The sequence below is a fragment of the Amphiprion ocellaris genome, chromosome 11 (genome assembly GCF_022539595.1).
Source record: "Amphiprion ocellaris isolate individual 3 ecotype Okinawa chromosome 11, ASM2253959v1, whole genome shotgun sequence".
In the NCBI taxonomy this organism is placed as follows: domain Eukaryota; kingdom Metazoa; phylum Chordata; class Actinopteri; family Pomacentridae; genus Amphiprion; species Amphiprion ocellaris.
The window spans coordinates 12,417,189-12,439,678 of NC_072776.1; the positions used below are offsets into that span (position 1 = coordinate 12,417,189).

At 40.3% G+C, this 22,490-nt stretch overlaps 2 protein-coding genes across 3 annotated transcripts in view; both read left to right on the forward strand.

Annotated features, from left to right (window-relative positions):
* abca12 (ATP-binding cassette, sub-family A (ABC1), member 12) overlaps positions 1–12,242 on the forward strand; it is a 67,228-nt gene extending 54,986 nt beyond the window's left edge. For both annotated transcript variants that reach the window (XM_035951214.2, XM_023276758.3), the window contains 12 exons: positions 71–186; positions 2,832–2,994; positions 3,190–3,443; positions 3,917–4,121; positions 4,777–4,886; positions 5,544–5,694; positions 8,155–8,289; positions 8,880–8,983; positions 9,160–9,252; positions 9,485–9,590; positions 10,740–10,877; positions 11,363–12,242. In XM_035951214.2, coding sequence (XP_035807107.2) covers positions 71–186; positions 2,832–2,994; positions 3,190–3,443; positions 3,917–4,121; positions 4,777–4,886; positions 5,544–5,694; positions 8,155–8,289; positions 8,880–8,983; positions 9,160–9,252; positions 9,485–9,590; positions 10,740–10,877; positions 11,363–11,467 — 1,680 coding nt within the window. In that variant the 3' untranslated portion in view covers positions 11,468–12,242. The remainder of the gene's footprint in view (positions 1–70; positions 187–2,831; positions 2,995–3,189; positions 3,444–3,916; positions 4,122–4,776; positions 4,887–5,543; positions 5,695–8,154; positions 8,290–8,879; positions 8,984–9,159; positions 9,253–9,484; positions 9,591–10,739; positions 10,878–11,362) is intronic.
* Positions 12,243–13,397: 1,155 nt separating this feature from the next.
* The window catches only part of bard1 (BRCA1 associated RING domain 1), a 32,149-nt gene continuing 23,056 nt past the window's right edge, over positions 13,398–22,490 (forward strand). The window contains exons 1-6 of the mRNA XM_035951219.2: positions 13,398–13,591; positions 15,623–15,679; positions 16,201–16,349; positions 16,949–18,045; positions 18,626–18,706; positions 21,762–21,934. Of these exons, the coding sequence (XP_035807112.2) occupies positions 13,500–13,591; positions 15,623–15,679; positions 16,201–16,349; positions 16,949–18,045; positions 18,626–18,706; positions 21,762–21,934 (1,649 nt within the window). The 5' untranslated portion in view covers positions 13,398–13,499. The remainder of the gene's footprint in view (positions 13,592–15,622; positions 15,680–16,200; positions 16,350–16,948; positions 18,046–18,625; positions 18,707–21,761; positions 21,935–22,490) is intronic.

Consider the following 22,490-nt stretch of genomic DNA (forward strand, 5'->3'; position numbering starts at 1 on the left):
AAAACAGAGAATATTTAGTCACAGTTAACAGCCTTTGTATTGATGCATCATGTCTGACCTTTTTCCACAGATCGTCTACCTGATCCCAGTGACGTTGACCATTGGTGTGATCGCTGCCTTCCAGATTCCAGCATTTACAGATCGACAGAATTTGGCTGCCGTCTCACTCCTGCTGGTGCTCTTCGGGTCAGTAATTTGAGAAAAGGTTGATTTGCTAAGTCTGATATAAATATACTGTAGATTTGTATTGAGTTGTTCTTTGGCCTGTGTTATTTATGATGTTGATAAAATTGTGATGATGAGTCATGCCATCATGGGACTGAAAGTTATAAATATATAATTGGGAGACAAAACCACCACACTAGCTATGCAATCAGTTTGCACTATTGTGAAAGGAAAAATCGTTCTATGCTATGAAAACTGTATACTCGCTAATTCAATTCAAAAATCCCCTTTAACAGAAAAAACCTCCAGCAGAAGCAGGCTCAGGGAGTTTGGTCATCTGCCTTGACCAGTTGGAGTGAGGATACAGGAGAGCTTGAAAAAGGATCACAGATAAAAAAAATCACACTTACACTAGTTGTTAAGTTTTGAAAACATGGTGATATTACTAAAAATATGTCAAAAGAGTCAGTAAACATAGCGGTAAAACAGTTAAAGAAGTTGAAACCGAGCAGTTTTGTTACTGTCGCTACCTGATGTTGGTCACTGCCACATGTGATTCACAATCGAAAATGGTTGTGGTAATGAATTTGTGCATAGCATGGGTAGAACTCTTCTCAGTGCAACCAAATAACTTCTGTTACATAAGATATACACTCATGCATGTGCAACTTACATCTGGTTGAAACAGCTATCACTTCAATTAGAGATAAAACTGGAAGAGATTGTCAGTAATTATTCCAAAAACACAACTGTGACAGCTTTGGTTAGCCTGTAAACTTAGATGAATGATACAATGAGTTATAATTTAGCTGTCTGAGTTTGTTTTGTTTCCCAAATAAGTTAAGAAAACTAACCTGTGTTTGTGGTTTGTTTTCAACCTCTACAACAAAATGTAATCTATCATCCTTTAGGCAGCAGGTTCACCACAACATTCAAACCTGAGTCAAACTGAATAATAGACATGTGCTGGGCAAAAATAACTTAATTCAAGGCACACCATCACATCTGTCAAAAATGGAGGAGGTGGTGTTAAAGCGCTGGTGTGTTTGGCTGCATAGATGATGTCACTGCCAACTGCATGATTTATGTCCAGAAGCATGTGGAAATGGGGTCTTACCAAATTTACGGCTTTGGGAGAGGGTCTTTGGATCTTTGTGTGTTTCTCTGGAATGTTCTGCTCCTTAGTACGCTACAGCTGAATGGTACTTCATACTTGTAACATCATCACCATCAACTTCAGCATGAAGCCAGAGCATCTGAGACATTTTTGCTGCCAAACAGTGAAAATTGGATCAATTAAAGCTACTATGTGTTTCATGCCGAGGAATTTTCAAAGTCACGTGATCAGTCAAATGTTTCTACGTTTTCAAACTCCTCTCCTCGCATACACGCTGTGATTTGCAGACTGTACTGCACGTTGCTTTGTGTGCCGCCAGGTTGGATTTACAGCATGAAGCATAAGGAGGCCGCTGTTGTTCAAATGCAAACACAGCTAAATTTTTCTGAATGTCTTGCAAAGACAGATGGCGGTAGGACTGAAAGGCTGATAGAAAAATCACTGCCAACTTGTTTATCCCATTCAAGCCAAAGCAAAAACGCTAGAAAGTGTGTGTGAGAGAGAAACAGACAGAGAAAGGGGGGATCAGGAAGCAACAGGGCTTATGGCAATAACAATATGACTTAGTGTGAGATAGAGGCTAGCTATCATCTCCAAATACCAAGGTTTTAAAACCAATCCGACAATAAGATTTAGATTTTGGGAAGGTATCAAACGCAATGATGTGTCATGTTTCTCTCATCTGGATTTACTGGGATTATTTACAGCTCTCCCCAGCTGTAGCAGAGGTTTAGGCTCCTGTGTTTGCAGGTCTTGTCCTGAGCCCGGTATCTTAGAAGGCCACGTCAGCATTGCGCTTCTCATTTATCAGACAGATGTCTCCCTCCCAAGCAATGAGTAATCGCAGCGCTCCATCTGTCAGGCTGCACCCACCTGGTCTGGTCTGCAGGCTTCTTGCTTCTGTTCCTTGTCATGTCTTGGCACCCACAGTCTGCCTACCAAGCACCTTTTTTTGGCCATGGCACGCTGATGCTTTGTCTCTGTCTGGCTCTATCTGTTTGTGTCTGTCTCTTTCATTCCTCACCGTGCTCTTTTCTTTTTCATCGCCTCCTCCCTCCTTCTCCTCCTCCCCTCTGCCTTGCTGACCCAGACACCCCAATAAAATGAACAAGCAGATTATGTGAGAGAAAAGAGACAATGAAAAAAATGGAAGAAGATGTTCTGCCACCTGGGGGAAAAAAGAGAGGAGTAATTTATCTTCCTCTGGTTTTGCGTCATGACTGAATGGTTTACGTTCCTCGTGGTGTGGTTTGTTTTCCACCTTCCCCTTTTCAGCCTTCTTCCGTGCCTATTTTCATCAGGCTCACAGCTGCTCTGTTTAGTCTGGTAAAGACCCCAACCGCTTCTGTTAAAAATAGAACGTTGTTTCATTTCAGGAAGTGCATTTGTGAGGAGAACTTTATAAATTTTCCATATGCACTCTGTGTGTTTGCCTTTGAATTTGAAGCCAGCCCAAACAGATCACAGCAAGGCTATTTTAGGATGCATGTGTGGAGTTATTATTAGTTGATTCCATGTTTGAGGTATCTTGTCTTTGTCACCTCCTCAGGTTTGCTACCTTCCCGTGGATGTACCTCTTATCGGCGGTCTTCAAAGATGCAGAGATGGCCTTCATCGGCTACGTGTGCATTAACCTCTTCATCAGTGTCAACACCCTCATGTCCACCTCCATCCTCTTCTTCCTGAGTCAAATTTCAACGCACAGCCCTGAGGTCAGAATAAGCTGCTGGAGATGAGATGGCTTTTGTTAGCTCTGAAAGCTAAATGTGCATTGATATCTTCACTAACTATTGAATGAAACCCAGTCAGTACATGTGGCTAAGGTGACCGTGAGTTGCAAAGTAAACTATTCAGGATAGACTCTCATTCTACCTTCCGCTCACTTCTGTATCCTCACTTCTTCTCAGATCATCCAGGACATCTTCAACAGGCTGAACCACGTCTTCCTCATCTTCCCACAATTCAACTTTGGGAATGGCATGGTGCACCTGGCTAGAATGAACGTTGAGGTCCAGCTTCTCAGTGGCTATGGAATTGACGCCTATAAGAACCCGTTTTCCACAGATGTCCTGGGCTGGATGTTCATCTCTTCCTTCATCCAAGGCACAGTCTTCTTCGCCCTGCGCCTCCTGCTCAACAAGTCTATCATGCGCAGCGTCAGGTGGGGAAATCAGAAGCCAGAACTGGTGTTTTAGTGCCATGTAGGATCATGAACTCCTGTGTACACATAACATCCAGGCTTGCCATCTAACTGAGAAAATACTGTATGAACAGAATGTTGAATGAAGATCTATTTCGAGTTTCCTCTGAATTTTGCAGATCCAAAAGTTTTGTTTTATGCTAAAACTGAAAAAAAAAAAGATTTGCAGTCTCCTTGGAGCCCAGATTATGAAAGTGGGATACAGTATTTTAACTTTACATAGGATGCAAACAAGTGGTTAAATATGTAACAGAGCCACTTTGAAAACCTAAAGAAGACAATAACACATAAAATGACAGTTATGGTTTTTATCTAAATGGACCAAGATGATTATCCAAATTCATTAAAAAAAATGTAACCCCATTGACTCACATTAACCTCTACACCTTCTAGCTAATATTAAAAAAATAAAATAAAATCTTTCTTCATGTTAGGAATCTGTTCTGCCGCACCAAGGCCATACCCAAGGTGTCTTGTGATGACCAGGATGAGGATGTGGTGGCCGAGCACCTTCGGGTGTCCGGTGGAGCAGCCAACTCAGACATACTGCAAGTCAACCAGCTCACTAAGGTCTATCAGTGCTTCAAGAGGAAGGTCCCCGCTGTAAAGAGGATGTCTGTGGGCATCCCTGCAGGAGAGGTAAGACTTGGTGATGCTGAAGTCAGATTATTAACACAGTGAAATCAGTCTAAGGCTGTATGATAACAAAATGAGCTAAAAATGACTAACCCTTTTGTGACAGGAACATAATAGACTGTACTGTTCACTGTGTGTAATAGAATAGACAAAGATTGAACTTAAATTATTTACAGCTCACTGTTGGTGTTTTTAAATTGAACACAGTTGAGATCCATATACCTGTAAACACATCTGAGGATTTGAAGGCTCTGTTAGCTGCTGTACATATGGAAATATAGACTAAAAAAGACAACCTAGTAGGTTCACATTTATTTTGAACTCACTGAAAAGTGATAAATTGAATGCTTCATTTTCATTTTATATTATTTATATTTTCTTTGAAGCATATTCAGACTGGTCTCTCAGATGGAACATTTGTTATGTCAGAGTTGACAATATATAGCTTAAGACCAAAAATGACGTCTAGTATTACTTCATCTGGCTGGCTACAAGAGCAATACTTAGATCTTTATATGTGCCCATTTGCTATATTTGTATGTTGTTCTGAATGTTCACACAATCATCTACCTGATCTTTAAAAAGCCCATTATTGTATTGCAGTACTGTATAGTGTTCAATCACCTGAAGTGACTAAAACAGGAGTGTTGGTTTTCAGTGCTTCGGCCTGTTGGGACAGAACGGAGCAGGAAAAACTACCACCTTCAAGATGCTGACTGGAGATGTTAGTCCTACTGATGGCACTGCACAAATCAGGGACAGGGATGGGTAAGCTGTACATTCATTTATTTATTCACATAACTTTAGCATTTTATGTATTTTTTTTTTTGCATTCTGACTCAAATACTGCAATTGCTTGTATCAACTGTGCAGGGAATATTTTTTACATGTTTGTACTTCCTCATGTTCTGGCTGAAAGAGAGTTTACCTTGCTTATTTTGGGTCACAAATAAATCTTAACTTTAGTTTAAATATATGAATGTGCCAGGAGAAATATGTGAATATACTGGTACTTGCTGCAAACTAAAGATGACTGTTGCAAATCATTATAGAATGGCCAAGAGAGAAGCAAACCTACCACAGCACAAAGCCTGCATTTTATTTCTGCAGGTGCCGCAGCTGCACTGTGTATCACTAATGCATCCAAGCTCAATTAAATGAGCATTTTCACATATCCACAAATGAAGGATGGTATGGTTTTGCATTTGTCAATTTAATCATAGAGCTTTTGAGATTTAGCAAGTAGAAAATGTGTCTTAAATCTGCTAATATAAAGCAGCACTGTACTTATGGGACCAGCTTCCAATTACTGCTATCTATATCGAGGGTATTCCCAGCACAGAACACTGCAGGCAGCAGGTCTACTGGAATGCACTGCATGCACTTTTAAGAGAATCTATGTGTTTGTGTGTTTTTTCTCACCAGGCGGTTGGTAGACATCATGGAGTGCCGTAACAAGGGAATTAACATCGGCTACTGTCCCCAGGTGGATGCACTGGACAGTCTGCTCACTGGGGAGGAGCATTTGTACTTTTACGCTCGCATTCGTGGCATCTCAAAGAGGCAGATAGACGGGGTAAGGAAGAGCTTGCAGACTCTGCGCTGCCTTTCAAAGCTTTGGGTAGTGACAACATCATCCACAAAATGACACCGGATCTGATATGAATTCAAAGGTGCACTCCCACTGCAGGACTAGTAACTGCTGCTTCCATGCATGCTGAATCAGAGGGTGTGAAGTGTTGAATGATGTGTGCTGAAAGCTGTTACAATCCGAGGCGAAATGGAAAAAGCTTTTGTTGTCAGCTCGTGCGGTCCAAACTTCAAAATTAAGCTGATGCCGCACGCTTCGGCGCAGACAAATGTACATCTAAATGATACTTTGATGAGGGGAGAATCTTTCTGACGTGTCATTTTAGTCCCGTTCTTCCCATTTATCTTTCGGTGAACTAATCAATCTTGCTTCTCCGGTGATTACTAAGTGAGGCTGTCTGTCACCGCTACATGAGAGGAATTCTCAGAGCAGCCAATCAACAGATGATGCGATTTCTGATTTTCCTTCTCAGTGTTTTTTTTTTCTAACAGAAAGAAACGGGAAAATTAGCAGCTTTGAAGAGTGTGAAAATTTGTAGAAAACGCTGTGACAAATCAGGATTTTATGCATAAAGACATCTGCCTGCGTTTCTCTCTCGCTCTACACCGTTTTCGGCTTGGGATGCAGAGACACAAAAACATTGATCGTCTCTGACAGTCTGAGTCATGCTATCAACAAAACGGAGTGCACACATTGCCAAATGTGCTCGTAGATACACAGACACGCATGCTTACGTAGACAGTAAAGCACAGAAATGGATCTTTCTGGCACTAATCGCCATCACGGCTGTTGTTACAGCCCCTCTTCTCTGGTCAGGCTAGTGACAACAATGGTTATAATGGCTACAGCATCGACATCAGGCTAATTTACAAAGATGAGGTTATATATAGTGTTCCTTTTATGTTGTCGCCCACTGACAGTCCCCTAGCTGTGGATAATGAGACAAGCCCTAATGGGGTCATTTTGCATTGACATGGTTTTGTCGGCTTAATGAGGTGTTACATCAAAGGTGATAGAAAGTGACTTTTATGAGAGGAAAACATGTTTTTAATGTGTACATGCTATGGTTCCTGTACTAATTATTTAAAATTAGAAGCTGAATACTGTGTGTTTGTCTTAAGTATGTAGTATTAACCTGAACACAGAAGAATCATAGAGAAACACTAAAGGCAAACCCTTTCACAAAGGAAAAGCAGAGAATCTAAGTGAACTAAGGTACCTATTGCATTAACTTGCTTCATTGATCCGGTTTCCAAATTTGCCTACTGATGTTGAAAAAAGGCCAAAGCTTACCGATGAGAAATCACCTCAAGCTATCTGAGCTGATATTTACAGCACACCATCTCATGTGATTAATGGGCAAGTATAGAGATTGTTAAGTGACTGAAATGATTATGAGTCATTAAGGGTCTTTAATGCCTGCCTTCACTGCGGTTTAGCACACAGGATAAACTGACATGCACCAAATGCATTATGCAGCATCGGTTCCTGCAGCCTCAGGACTGCAGAGAGTTTAGATAGAATAAAGTCACTGGGTAAAGTCATCATTGTTGTGCAAACAAAATTAAATATGCATGGGAATGGGACCGATAGATGCCTCAGTTATTTACTGCGTCGCTGTGCTGGAAAGAATAGGGGGAGGCAATTACAGAAAGAACATGAATATCAAGCAGCCAGTAAGGAGCAGGGCTACCCTTTGCCCTCTGCCCCTGTAAATCCACAATTCCCTACTCTGAACAGGCACTGAAGTATGTGTAGTGGCATAATGGACCTCCACAGTGGACATACATTTGATGGATTAAAGGAATAGAAAATCACTCTGTTAGGGTCTAGTGTCTGCTTTGGTTTGCTGAAGCTAACAGTGAGGCTGGACTTGAAAGTAGGAATTAACATACTAATCTATGAAATAGTCTCATTTTCCTTTATTTTCCTTTATGGCCATACAGCCGTGGAGAGCGATCATTAGACCTATTGACTCCCATTATATGCCTGCAACACCACTACACATCCGCTGCACTGATGAACACTTTACAGCAGTTATGGGTTGGAGGTTTCCATTACTTTTTTGGGATTCAAAAATATTTGGAAGAGAAAAACTGAAATATCATATTATTACCTTAAAGTGCTGTTGTTTTCTATCATTTACATTTTGTCCTTTTCACACCGGATAACATTTTTGCATATCTGCTTTACTCAGTAAATGGCTTGAGAGTGTATTTAATTTCAAATGTAAATATGATTTAATTATTTAAAGAAGTTCGTCCACGCAACGATGAATAATTCATTTGGTGACTAATACTGCTTTGAAAGCTTACACGTAAAAGTAGGTGCTGTCTAAAGACTTTTAAAGTTCAGCTTGTGATTTGTGAACACCAGTCCTTACTCGTGTGGTGTTTGTTATTTTGCTCATGCACTGTGTTAATCCCCTGCATGTTTCCGTTACAGCTCGTGAACTACCTGCTGAAGAGGCTGGAGCTGAACTACCACAGAAAGATCATTACTGATAGTTACAGTTGCGGCACCCGCAGGAAGCTCTCCACTGCGCTGGCTCTCATTGGTCATCCACAAATCCTCCTCCTGGTGAGAACACACCTGTTCACACCGCTGTAGCTGCACATTTAATTGCCTAACTGGCCACCAGACAACAAATATTAAACTAACTGTACACTGTTCCTCCTGAAATGGTCTTTGAAGTAAAGTAGATATTGATCCCCTCGACTTGACAGATCTCATACAGTTAATTAGTCGGTTTCCTCAAGCTTACCCAAGTGTGGTCTTCCCTGTAGCTTTGTTTCTACCTCACGTCTCTATCAAATCCTTTCTTGCCTTCCTCTCTCTCCCTTTGCTGCTGTTCTCGACTCTCTCCATCCCTTTCCTCTCTGTGTCGTCCTAATTTCCCCATCCTTTCTTGAACTTTTCCTCTACCTCCTGTTTCTCTTGTTGTATTTTTGTCCTCATTTCTCCTCCAGTGTTTTGCTTTGCCTGTAACAATGGGTGTCACATCCCCATTCCTACACTCTCTTGCTCACCCCTTTCTTGCCCTTGTTCTGCTGTATGTACTACACTCTATTTGCTGCATATTGCCTTTTTTAATTCATTGTTTTCCTGCGACCTCTCTATTCTTATGTAAACATGCTGCTATCCTCTTCTCATTCCTCCTTTCTCCACAGGATGAACCGAGCTCTGGCATGGACCCTCGCACCAAGCGACACCTGTGGAAAATCATCTCTGAAGAAGTAAAAGGAAAATGTGCCGTGGTCCTCACCTCACACAGGTTAGAAGAACCACAGACTGGCTATTCTTTACTGAAAACAACTGACAGATGTGGTATATTGTAATACTGGATGCACTTTTATTGCTCCTATGTGATGCTAGGGATTGCTAATCAGTTTAAGATCAAAGGCTCCTTGAATGACCTTTTATCTTCTTCTCTTTGTCTCCATACCTCAGCATGGAGGAGTGTGAGGCGCTGTGCAGCCGTCTTGCCATCATGGTGAAAGGTCAGTTCCGATGCCTGGGCTCCCTGCAGCACATTAAGAACAGGTTAGTGACCTTAGCTCGTCCTCCAGTCCAGCTATTACTGCTCTCCCCACCCTGCCTCTGCAGCCTCCTATTCTTTCCCCCCTGTGGTCCTTTGTGCACCCGAAATCTCAATTTTACTTGTAAGAACAGGGCCGCCTCCAACCCCCTCAATGCACACACAGACGCTCACCTCACCCCCTAGACCCCAAACATGTAATAACGCTGCTTTGTTCGTAAAATCTCCTTTGTGCAGGTTTGGCAGTGGGTTCACTGTGAAGATGTACTTGGCCGAGGCCTCCTGCGACGCCGAGGCAATCACTGGTTTCATGCAGCGCATGTTCCCCAGCACCTATCTCAAGGTGAGCTTTGTAAGGTATCCAAAGAAGTCAAGACTAGACAAGAGAGAAAAACAAAACAAATGCATGCTGCAGTGGAGCGTTTTTTGTATATGTGTTTGTGTAAGTGTTTTTGCTAAAGCTCTAAAGTGCAGGGAACATTACTTAATGATATTTTCAGGCAAAATGCTCCTAAAATAAAAGCCTTTTGTTGGCACTGTTTACAGACTGCTTTCAAAATATACCTGACTGACTTGTGCAACACATCATCAGACAGAAGGATACCGTTTAATCCTATACCACAGGTGCCCGTCCAGTGCCAGGCTATATTTGTATTTTTTAAATATTTAAATCAGTGTTTTTTTGCAAAGCTGTTGCTTATTCACACATCCGGCAGATAAGAAGCAACATAAGCACTAATTTGAAGTCTTGTTTCTGTTCACCTCACTCCTCTTTTAAGTCTATTTTTGTCTTCACCAACTTCTGAGGGAAGCATTTGGCTCTTCAGCTGCTTAATACTCTACTTTATTTCCAAGCTGGTTGAAATCTTTGTCTTTCATGTGTTTGGTACTTGGAAGGTTGCACACAATTGGATTTATCTGAGTTAAGAACCAAAAAAACAGTAGCCTTTTGTAGCTAGAATTAGGCTGAGCAGGAAGGTCAGAGTGAACTAAAATAGGAAAGACTGGTGGTATCTGCAGACTCTGGTGATAATTATTTGTCTGCATATTTGGGCCACTTAATATTAGAATATTGATTAGTTCAGCTTGAAAGAATCCTTGAGTTATTGACATTAATACCTCACTACCTATGTATATTTTCATCAAAACTGCAGATTTTTGCAGCCAAGACTACAAGGCAACTCATTATATAAGACCATGTTGTGCTCCAGGCTTGTTCAAGAAGTTCAGAGTCTATACAGTGTGCTATAAATGGAATAGCAAAAAAAAAAAAAAAAGTAGATTTCCTCCCCCCAGAAAATAATGTTTGTATTACTGTAAGATTGAGTAAGCTGAGAATTTTATTTTGTTGGTGATGATGTTAAGCGTGCTCAGTTTGCAATATTCAGTATTTTACAGATTTTTTTTTTCCGTTACACCAAGAGCATTGTGACTTTTTTTTTTTGGTTAACTTTTAACCTCCTACTTGTGCATTTTTTTCCCCAACATACAGGACCAGCACTCCACCATGGTGGAGTACCACGTGCCGTTCGCTCCTGGAGGGGTGGCTGACATCTTCGACCGGCTGGAGTCCAACAGGATTGCTCTGCAGATCAAACACTTCTCTGTCAGCCAGACCACACTGGATGAGGTGAGACAAAATTTTTAAAAGAAAGAAAAAAAGATAGGACATAAACCGAGAGTGAGAACTCGTATGAGGTTTGTTGCGGAAGGGTAGATAGTAGCAAGGGGTGGAAAAAAAGGGACAGGAGATGAGAGAAGAGAGAGGGTGGGAGGGGAAGCTGGGGCAGCAAAAAAGCTGAGTGGGAGTGAAAGACAGAGTAGAGAAAGTTTAAAAGAGTCAGAGGGAAACTGACAGAGGGTATGCCTGAGGGAAAATAAATGGAATATGAGTTAGGGAGAGAATCCACAAGCTTTATATGCAGCCAGTGCTGATATTCTTCAACTACTTTGCCCCTCTGGGGCTGTGGGATTGGAAGATACCATAAGCAGAGGAAGGAAAGGGGGTTTGGGGTGGAAAGCTGACCAGCTAATTTGCTAAAATTACAGAATGGAGAGATGAGTAAGTACCTGCAATATTGGCATTGGTCTTACATTATTACTGAATCTCCACAGGTGTTCATCAATTTTGCCATGGGGAAGATTGGCAAGGAAACCATACCAGTTGACAACGAAGATGAATATGATGACTTCGACTCCATTAAGGCAGTACAAACATAGAAGTCTGTTATCTTTCCTCAGACACTTTGTCCACTGTGAGGTGAAATACGGTGTCTGCTTAAAGTAAATCTGCCCTTAAGATATATGTGAAAAATAGCAGTTTAAACCATTCATGTTGTAAAAATAATGATTATATCTTGAAAGTCCCTTGAATGATCATATGAAGGGGAAAATGACATTTCTATCTTTACCAAATCAAACACATGCACATTTGCATACATGCATAGATGAAGTTGATAAATTAGTTTCATGTGTATTTTCTGTTTCCCTTTTCTTACACATCACATTACTGTTCTTGTAGGTTTACCATTAATTCTCCAGATTTTATTATTTATGAAGGTTAAACTTAATTGTGTAATTTAATATTTTCTCTCTGTGGTTGCGGCACTGTTCACCACTAGAATACTTTACCAAAGCAAAACAAAATGGTTCATTCTATTTACAGTTACTTTAGTTTGAGCTTAATGCTGACAAAACATGATTTAAATCATCTTCAAGCACCCTCTCAATAAATATATATCATGTGTGAGGAAGTACATTTATTAATCTGAGGTAATTAGGCCCACTACATGAAATCTGACAAAAGAAATATTCACTCAGAGCTCAATATGCACTTTTCCCTTCTCATTAACACTACCTCTAAGGGCATTGCTAACTTTTGGAATGAATATACTGAATATTTAATGGACTTTCCGGCTTATGAACCAGCTTCACATGGTCTTGAATGTATCAACCCTATTTTTATAAATGTATTAAAGCTATTTTTCAAGTGCAATTGCTGTTCATTTGTCTATTGTACGTGCTTTTCTTATGTCTCAAAAGTGGGTCACCTTCATGGCCTTCGATTTTGCTGCTTTGGTAGACCTATACAACTAGCACTGATCTGACTTCAGTCCTTTTGCATTTCTGTAGATGAAGCATCTGAGTCTATCATGCCTGATGTTTTTTTTTTTTTTTTTTTGTCAAAATTCAGTCACCCGATGAAGAGAACATATGTGGGATAATTACAAAGACTTCTTAGAGCCAAATGTATCTAGTCAGAGGTCACAGCTAAAACGAGAAAATCCAAAATGACTACCGTAAATACATTTAAAATAAGCAACAAAAATAGCAGGAGGGAATTTTATGGCATTATAAGATAACAATACATCTTCACAGTGTTTGATTCAAGCTCATTTGTAAGCACACAGATGCATCCAAAGTTGCTTACTGTGTAAGGTTGTGGTTATTATTTATACATGCCAGTCTGTTTGCCTTTATATATTATTTTATTTTACCTCTCTGATTTTTTGACTTCACTTGCCTCTGGTGTTCCCTCATTGCAAATCAACAGGATTTTTCTTTTTTTTTGTTTTTACAATAGTGCTTCCTCACTTCCTCTGTCCCTGTTTTTATTCATTTTTTTATTTATGCAATCGTCATTTGTTGGTGGATGGGGGTCAGGATCCAGTTGGGGACATTTTTATAGCTTACCCCCCTTTTTTCATATGATCAAAGCACTGTGTGATACATTCTATCTGTATGGAAACTGCTAGACAAATAGTTTGATTCAGTAAATATCAATGCAGAAATAAAATGAGAGTGTCAGATTTCAGCGAATTAATACTGTCTCATCAGGAATCTTTATAATGCAATGCATAAAGCAACATTTACACATTTTCAATGTGGACAGTGATGAGGAGGTGTGTATAAAATGCACGTACAAATACAGAAATAGAACAAATGGGAGTTTAAAAACAACCAAATTAAAACTAACTAACTGTACTCAGTTTCGACATGCTTTATGTCATTAAATATATAAATGCGCATTTGAAGTTTTTTTTGGAGCTAAACAAGTTCCTAACGTCATGCATGTGGGCGGGCCAGAATTGCGTCATCACCGGGGTATTGCCACCGTCATATAGATCACTTCCGTATGTCGTTGGCGGGAGATGCAAGAAGTCAGGAAGCAAGTTCTGCTTGTTTTGGAGGTTTGTTTCAGGAACAAACTCATAACAGAGAGCCAGGATACCACAAAACGATCCTTTTAAGAATGGATGATAATGTCGGCGTGCAGATGAAGGACTGGGAGAACACTAAGGAGGCGGTGGCAAACTTTCGACGACTGCTGCTTTGTTCCAAATGGTAAGTTAACTGCAGTAGAGAGTTGTTAAAGTAAACCTCTGCCAAACACCAATCTGTAATGCCAAACTGGTGTTTTTTGAACTGCTGCAAGAAGATGACTTAGGTATGGACAGTTAACTTCGTAGTTTCAGTAAATTAAACCCCTGCTGGACCAAAATTAATTACGCAACTAACTATAACAGACTAATCGATGTTTTTGGTAGGCAGCGTTAGCTTGCTGAATCATATTTGCTCGATTGGCAATCGGCTTTACGAGGTTATTATTCAACAAACCGTTAACAATTTTGTCAAAAAGCAAAGTGCACTGGGAAAATACAAACGACTTTAATGCTGTCACTTGTTTGTTATCGTCAACTTTCAATGGTAAAGCTAATGAAGGCTCTCGGCATTGTGGTATGGGTTAAGCTTTTATTCAAGTTTAGCTAGTAGCAAGCTAGGTCCTTATTGATAGTTCATTCGTATTTAGTGTATGTGCCGTAGTACGGCGGATTTAAGAAAAATATTGCGCAGCCGTGACAAAAGGCAGTATAAGGTGAAATTTCTGATAAATTATAGGTAAGTCAAACAATTGTTTTGGCCCAACAAATTGCAGTGTACAGTACGTTACTATAACAGCTAGAGCAGCCTTAAAAATCAACATGCCGGCGTTTTGTGCAAACCAATTCCAAGGTACAATAAGTCATAAATAGCAGCATAAAGTGAAGTGAACCCACAGACTCCAAAGAATACTTCCCAGCAAGGTGCTATTGCAAATTACGGTTTGAGTGTTTGTTTGCTTGTGCAACAGTGGGGGTGGGTGGGTTGATTCAATTCAGATGAGTGTTTCTGAATGAAGTAGGATGTGGAGGCACCTGACTGCCCAAAGGAATAAGCTGTTACACAATCAGAACTCCAGGATGCTTCAGTCCCTCCTTTTTTGAGACATATAGCAGGGATCCGAGGACTTTGTGAGACAATAAGGAGGGGCCAGTCATGGGCCTGGTGGCTATTCAGATGCAGCAGTTTTGGTTAATGTATTAATGTAATGTCACCAGTCTGTCGCAGGGCTACATATACAGACAATCACACTCACATTCACACCTACGGGCAATATAGAATAATCAATTAACCTCAGCATATTTTTGGACTGTGGGAGGAAGCCGGACTCCCCAGAGAAAACCCACGCATGCACAGGGAGAACATGCAAATTCCATGCAGAAAGATCCCGGGAAGACCGGGATGCGAACCAGGGATCTTCTAGCTGCAAGGCGAAAGTGCTAACAACCAGCCACTGTGCAGCCCCATGAAAGTATCATGTCATTTTTAAAATAGTTTTCTAATTTTTCCAGGTAGTGTATAAAAGACTTTGTATTTAATGTCTGCACCTGTCACTGAGTTATCTTAATAATAGTGATTAATTTCACGACAGGAGAAACGTGATGTTCTCTTCAATTAGGTGAAAAAAATATATGTGCGTATATCAGTATTAGCCTATCAGCAAAAATCCAATGTCATGCATCCCTCTTTGTGTATATCAATTAATCGATCAAAGTTTATTTCTATAGCCAATTACAACAGCCCAAAGGGTGACCAAAGTGCTTCACAGTGAAAAACAAGAGAATAACTTAAAAACAAAGCAGTAACTTAAAACAGGACAAACAATCACACTCGCACTCACACCTACGGCCAAATTTAGAATAATCAATTAACCTCAGCACATTTTTGGACTATGGGAGGAAGCCGGAGTACCTGGAAGAAACCCACACATGCACAGGGAGAACATGCAAAATCCATGCAGAAATATATGTCAAACTGCGTGTTTGTCATAAAATTGCATTTTGGCTATTAACATTAATTATCCTCGGACTCAAGCAAGTAACAAAATCAAACAAATTGCAAAAGAGTTTTTATCTTGCCGGTGCTCCGCTTGTAGGTATACATGGCACACAGCCCTCGTCAACGCAGATGCTTGGTATGGTAGAGGTGATCTTGCCTCTTCTGACTGTACTGACTACTTATAAATCTTTTGTGTGTTGTTTTTTTTTTTTCCAGCTCGAGTTTAATGAAGGAACCTGTTTGTCTGGGAATGTGTGAGCATATGCTCTGCAGGTAATATAACTTCAGTGTAATCTACTATGATGTGCTCATTATCAGTGGAAATCTGCTATTGTGGGTATTTTTATTTGTTGAACACTGGTGTAATCAGGATGATGGGGAATCCATTCCATTTAGGTGTGTGACTGATAGGACTATGGAATTTTGCATGCAGGATAACTGCCAGGGCAAACTGGCCTCCTAATGGGTATTTAAAACATACAGTATGCCTCTTCTGCAATGACAAATCAAAATACCCACTGTGGGAATAGTCCTGTTTTCCTCTCTCAGACGTGAGGAGTGATTTAATTCAGCAGGACTATTTCTTGTGGAGATGAAACACTACACTTACTGTGGCAATGAATGTGGTTTCTTGTGGTTTGCAGTTCTGTAGACAATTAATGTTCCTGTTGGTATGAACGATAGCTTTCTTTTCATGGCTCAATCTACTTAAGAGGGGAATCAATACCCTCACTGTATTTCTTCTTACTGAGCTGTGAAGTGAATTCCTAATCTCAGATATGTTTATTGCTCAGGTCCTGTGCTGGCCTCCAGGCAGGAGATGGCTGCGTGGTGTGTCATAGTCCTGCGTGGGTGAAGGACATCCAAATCAACAGGCAACTCAGCAGCATCGTACAGCTCTTCTGTGATTTAGAGTCCCTGCTCAATCCCGTAAAACAACCAGGTAGATTTTAGCTATATATGTTGTGGCTCGACCGCATAATTAACAAATTATCATCTCAAATCCATGTCTTTCATTCATTATCTTTCTCACCACGCTCATCTTCCCACACCCCTTTCTATCAGTTGTTGACCGAAACGTTTAAACATTTTCCTCCACTAATCTTATCTCTGAATGACAGTATTAGTGACTTGCTCCTTGGTTTATTGTATTTATCGCCCATCCAGCATCCAGGTAATGACAGTGACTATGCAATACAAATAACCACATTAGTGTTTAGTCTGCAAGTTGATCTCAGCTTTAATAAAGAACTTTAGGGTAGCTTTCTAAGCACCATACTTAAAATGTGAACATATCTGCAGGTTGCTATTGAAATTTGCACATAAATAATGGGGTCTGCTTCTGTCAGATGTCTGTATTATTAGTTGACTATGCATAATGAAGTGTGGGGTTGTGTCTTTTAGTCTCAATGGGTGGTGTTATTACAAATACAAAAGGTTTTTTTGGCAGCAATTCACATTGAAAACTGATATACAAGAATGAAGGAATGTTTTGTGTTAAATGTGTTTTTTCTTCCTTTGTTTTTTCGTATTTCAACGCAGACTCCTCTGTGGGTGAGATTCAAACACAGCCTGAGAGCTCCATTTTTAAAAATAAGAAAAACTTCAAGATCTGGTTCAGTCCCCGTAGCCGTAAGGTACGCTGCACCATGGAGAAGCCTTCAGACGCCACTGTAGCAGACAGCGGGACTCCTGGAAAAACAGCTGCAGCACAGCTAAGCACCCTTACTGCTCAACGGCAGGACCTGTCAGTTTTCAATTTCACCTTGTCCTCCCAAGACTCCGGCTCTTCTTCTTCTTCTCAGAGATGCCTCAGCGAAAACAGAAACAGGAAGAAGAGGTCAAATAAGAAAAATGACACCAGCAGGAGTGTGGTGGTGCAAGGAGCCAGCAGATCCACACGTAAACAGACTAAGCAGAATATGAAGAAGAAGATGCTTGAGGCTATAAACCAGAAATGGGGAATTACGGAGCAGGTACATGCCTCATCTGAAAACGAGCAGCCCAGTGCTGACGGGGCAAGAAGGTCCAGTAAAAGGGTTTCTTTTCTAACCCCTCCTGTCACCTCTGATGAGCCTCAGCCTGAAGTGGCAAAGGGGAGTGCTAATGAACTCAGTCCTACCAGAAGCACAAGGAGAGAGAGTCTCTCAGGGGGCAGCATCACTGTACTGAATTACCAAACTCAGCCCGGACAAAGCATGTCGAACAGTGGTGTTCAGGATGACAAAGTGTCAGCAAGTGACCCCAACCCAAAAGACAGTCCCGAAAGACAGGGCACCTTATCTCCAACAGAGCTTTCCTCAAAAAGATCCAGAGTGGCGGAGAAAAACTGCACCTTGGAAAGCACTCCAAAAAGACCAAGGGCTTCTCCAGGCCGAAGGAGAAAATCAGTGGGTCAGATGTCTCCAGCTGTCCTTAATCCTTTATCTTTGACTAGCCCCCGGTGTGATAAGAATACCAAAACCTCTAGAGGAGAAGTGGGAAGCAGCCCCTCTGCCTTACACATCATGATCAATGAAAGCCACAGAAAATCTCCCTGTTCTCCTGGTGCATCTGGTGGACGGCCCAGCTCGGGAAGCCCTGCAGTTATGAAGAGGAACCACAAGGGAGAGACCCCGCTGCATCTGGCTGCAATAAAGGTCAAGAGCTTTTTGAATAATTCACCCTATTTACTTCACTCTATTTCCTGCTACATTCTAGAAATGCAAATTTTTCTGAGGTAGAATGACAGCAAAATGAACCAAAGCAAGTATGCACTACATTCTAATTAAACTGGGTGTTTAAATGTAAACCTAGACAAATAAGTTAGTTTAATCAGTCCTTCGTAGGGTTCAACAGCAATTAGAATGATGAAAATGAATTATGAATGCAGGCTACAAACATGGCCTTTTATATTCCTCATTGTTTTTAGGTTCTTTTACATAGAATAAAATAATTAAATGTATTCCTTTCCTGTGGAGGTGAACATTTTAGTCTTTCAAAGATCAGACAGCCGTGCTCGTGCGTGTTGAGAATACACCGTCTTACAGTAATCCTTGTAAACATAGTCGTAATCCCCCCCCCCTGGATCCCCGACAAGGTAATCAATGGCTTACTGTGGAATCTGATTGATAAATTGTGGAGCTTTGGTTCACTGGGATCAGCTGCTGTATTTGAAGGTTTGCATTTAAGGGTCTGCAATTCTGACCTCACGTTTTTTGTTTTCTCTCGCCCCTGCAGGGAGATGTAGAAGCTGTCAAGGAACTGCTGGACCAGGGGGCTGACCCCAACCTGAAAGATAACGCTGGGTGGACACCTCTGGTAAGTGATACATACCAAAGCTTTATCTTTTGAGTGGAAATGTCTCTGTGACAAAATGTTTCATCAACAAAACAGCAGTTGTTCAGGTGTAATCGTTTTTCTACACTATCAAGGTTTTTTTTTTCATGTGATGAAAGAGATTTCTGGTGTTTCTTGTCAATATCATGAGCTATTGTCAGTTTTACCCACAGCGATTTCATGGTTTGCCAGACATTTAGAGAAAAGCTTTTTCCACACATAGGTTTTTCACATACACTGTGACTTTTCTTCTGCAGTTACATTTTGCTGTTTAACATGTATCATGTTCTCTTATAAGCCAACATGCACAGACTCTGTGGTACATTAGAACGCAAGCTAAAAGTTAAAAATTTTTTCTGCATCCTCACACTTGTTTCTTCTATGCATTTGGTTGTTTTTGCTATTTCTCTTTGCTTTAAGAGAATCTTGAGCTACAAGCATTAAGTTTGTCTTTTAGTTTAGACTTTTTTAAAATATAAAGTAAACTATCCGTACTGTTCAAATCAATGTGAAACACAACAACAAAGAGCCTGGTGTATTTATAATATATGGAAATTGCATCCATGTGTGTAATCTAACTACCACTTTACTAACAGTAGAATAAGAATATCTTAAAGGCTGTGATAGAGCTCAGGAGTCAGCTTGATGTCCAATTTGTAACAAATGATTTAACTGCACCTTATAAACTGGGATTTGAGTGTGACAGCTCACTTGTCTGAAATTAGGAAAAGTAGGCTGTGCGACCTGCCTTTAGATCCCTATTGATCCTGTCTCCATGTCAAGATTAATTTATAATTAAAATTGACTAATGAAGTTACTGCTGTTGTGCCACATGCTTTGCTTACTTTGGAGACACTCATATGGATCCTGCAGCTGTCTGATGCTGCACATACTTTATAAACTATGCTTTATAAAGCAGGAAAGGCCCCTTCAAACTGCTGGAAGCAACATACTTAACTTCAGCTACCGTTAACCCATATTACATTTGTTATTGGTGAGTCTCAATCTAATCATACCTGTTGCAGTCTGTCTACATTATATTACGTTTTTTATGAACATTTCAGTTGGTAGTAGATATAAATGTAGAGCAAAATGAATGGGAAAGGTGTTTTGTGATCTTGGCATGCAAACTCTGTCTCTTGTGCTTTATGTGGTGTTTTTGGACCAACATTTGTGGTTCATTGTAGAAAAGGCCTTACCCACAGTGCTTTGCACAACTTCACAAATTGGGTTGAAAACAAAATGTAAATGCTACTTTGTGCGACCTACTAAGATTGCCACGGTGACGTTTATGGAAAAGTGGCCAGGATACTCTTTCAGATATGATGCACACATGTTCAGGTGCCATCAGATTAATGGAAAGGAGTGCAAGTTTGAAAGTACATCACATCAGAAATTAATTCTTATCCTGTGTGAGTCTATTACTCTAAGTACTTCCATTGTTTTATGCATGTTGTCTCCCCTGAAAAGTGTGTGCCTGAGCTCTTAGCCTGATGTTGCCTCCACATGGGGAACTGGAAAAGCCTCTACTCACTGTTGCCCGAGTCTTTTTTTCCTTTGAGAATGTGTGTTTGCCTCTAGCTTTATTCATGTGGCTAGTAGCTGTCAAGATGCTGCACTCACATTGAGTTTTCGATTTGAATTTTGGCCGTTTGCAGCTCATCTTTTAAATTGCTATCAATAAGTTTAAATCTTTAAACAGTCATATATATCTGCTTGTATGTAACTGAGAAGGCTGGAAGCTGTCTGACTAGTCATGGTACAATCAACCTGTGCTCCCTGGTGGGTATTTTCCAGGCCTGATTTATACATCGTTGTTTAGCCATCACAGTTTGGCTCTTGTCAAACTCGCTCAAGTCTTTACACTTGCCCATTCTTCCTGCTTCTAACACATCAACTTTGAGGACAAACTGTTCACTTGCTGCCTAACATGTCCAACCCACTAACAGGTGCCACGATGAAGATGAGATCATCAGTGTTATTCACTTCACCTGTCAGTGGTCATACTGTGTTTGTCGAGTCTAAAACAAACAATAAGAACCAGATTTTGATGCACGCTTTACAAATCCATGGAATTTGGTTATAAACTGTAAGAAAAATAAACATTTGTTTCCTGCAGATGGTCAGCACTGAAGAAATTTGGAAACATCCCAACAGTACTCGAAAAAAAATTCCATACACCCTTCTTTTAGTTTGTGAATTTGGAATGTTAAGAGACTAATTTTATTTTCCAGACAAATACAAATAATATGATACCCTCCATATTTGTCTTAATATTTGCTAATTTAGCAAATGTGGCAGATACAGTTATTATTATTATTTTTGGACACAATTGCTGGAGGGGAAATCACTCCTCAGCCTTTTTCTTAATAGTTTAAACACCGTGACCTAAATGTAACTAAGCTAGAACAAAAACAACGTCTCAATAAAAGTCTTGCTGCCCAATTTATTTCAAGCATCACTGTTTTAGATACTGTGTTTTGAAATACTGTTCAACTGTTTCCTTGTGTCTTAATTGCATTCCCAAATGAAGCTCTCAGAACTTCATTTGAACTTTCACTTCAAAATGTCAAATTAATTTCTGGTTCGGGTTGCGGGCAGAAAGTTTAAAAACACACTTTTATTCAGCTATATCCACCATTCGTGTTAATTTTAGAAAGTAGAAAAGTAGGGCAGGGAATATTTATCTCCTCAGATGGTATTACTCTGTATGAGTTGTTTTCTACAAAATTAATGAAGTGTGATGAAGCTGTAATGTCTGGTTGGCTGTGATGTTGAGTTATTTGACTACCACATTTCAAAATATCCATAGGATGGCGCACATGTTGGATCAGAAATGCTACCATACTGGTAATGAAGTTTATTTGCAATTCCTGATGCATCTTCCTCAACTAAAATACCATCAGCTGGAAAAAGATAAATAACAATTGAAAATGGATATAAGTTTAGAATCCACACTGAGAGAACAAGAAAGCAGAGATAAACCAGATCTGAGCAGAGCAGTATGACCTCTGACCACTGCTGCTTTTTGTTTCAGCATGAAGCATGTAACCTGGGTCACCTGGCAGTTGTGGAGGTGTTGATCTCAAGAGGAGCCCTATTGAACACGCCTGGCTATGAAAACGACTCTCCACTCCACGATGCTGTGAGGAATGGACATCCAGCCATTGTGAAACTGCTTGTGCAGTTTGGTGCCTCGCAGAATGTCCTGTAAGTGTTTTTACATACTTGAAGTTTCTTGGTTTTTCAGGTAGAATACTGTAGTCACATTGTAGGATTTTTTGTCTTGTTTACAGCACTGCAGCCCGAGTGTTGCTTTCATAATGGGTTGCTACTGTATATGTCAGACACACCAACAAAGTGACTCACCACAAGATCAGGGTCAGACCTCTTCATATAATAGGGGTCAAGCCTTCAGAAAGGCCTGAAGCCGTACCAGTGATTACCTGAAAGGATGATATGTTTTACTTGGCGTTTGTCATTTGTGACCATCTTCAAGTGCTGACCTGCAATCTGACATATACACATTTTCAGTTTGCATCATCAGATCCAACCATACAACCCTGTATATGAAAACATTATTGTTCTTGTCTTTCTTCTATTTTTTTTTTTTTTTTTTGCATCATTTGCCAACAACAGCCGCTGGGTCTAAATATTTCTAGACACACTCCTGGACAGAATTATCATCTTTTTTTTTCTAAAGAAGTCTGCATGTTTCTCCTAGATATTCAAATTGTGACTTTGTGTTTTTAATCAGACTTATTTT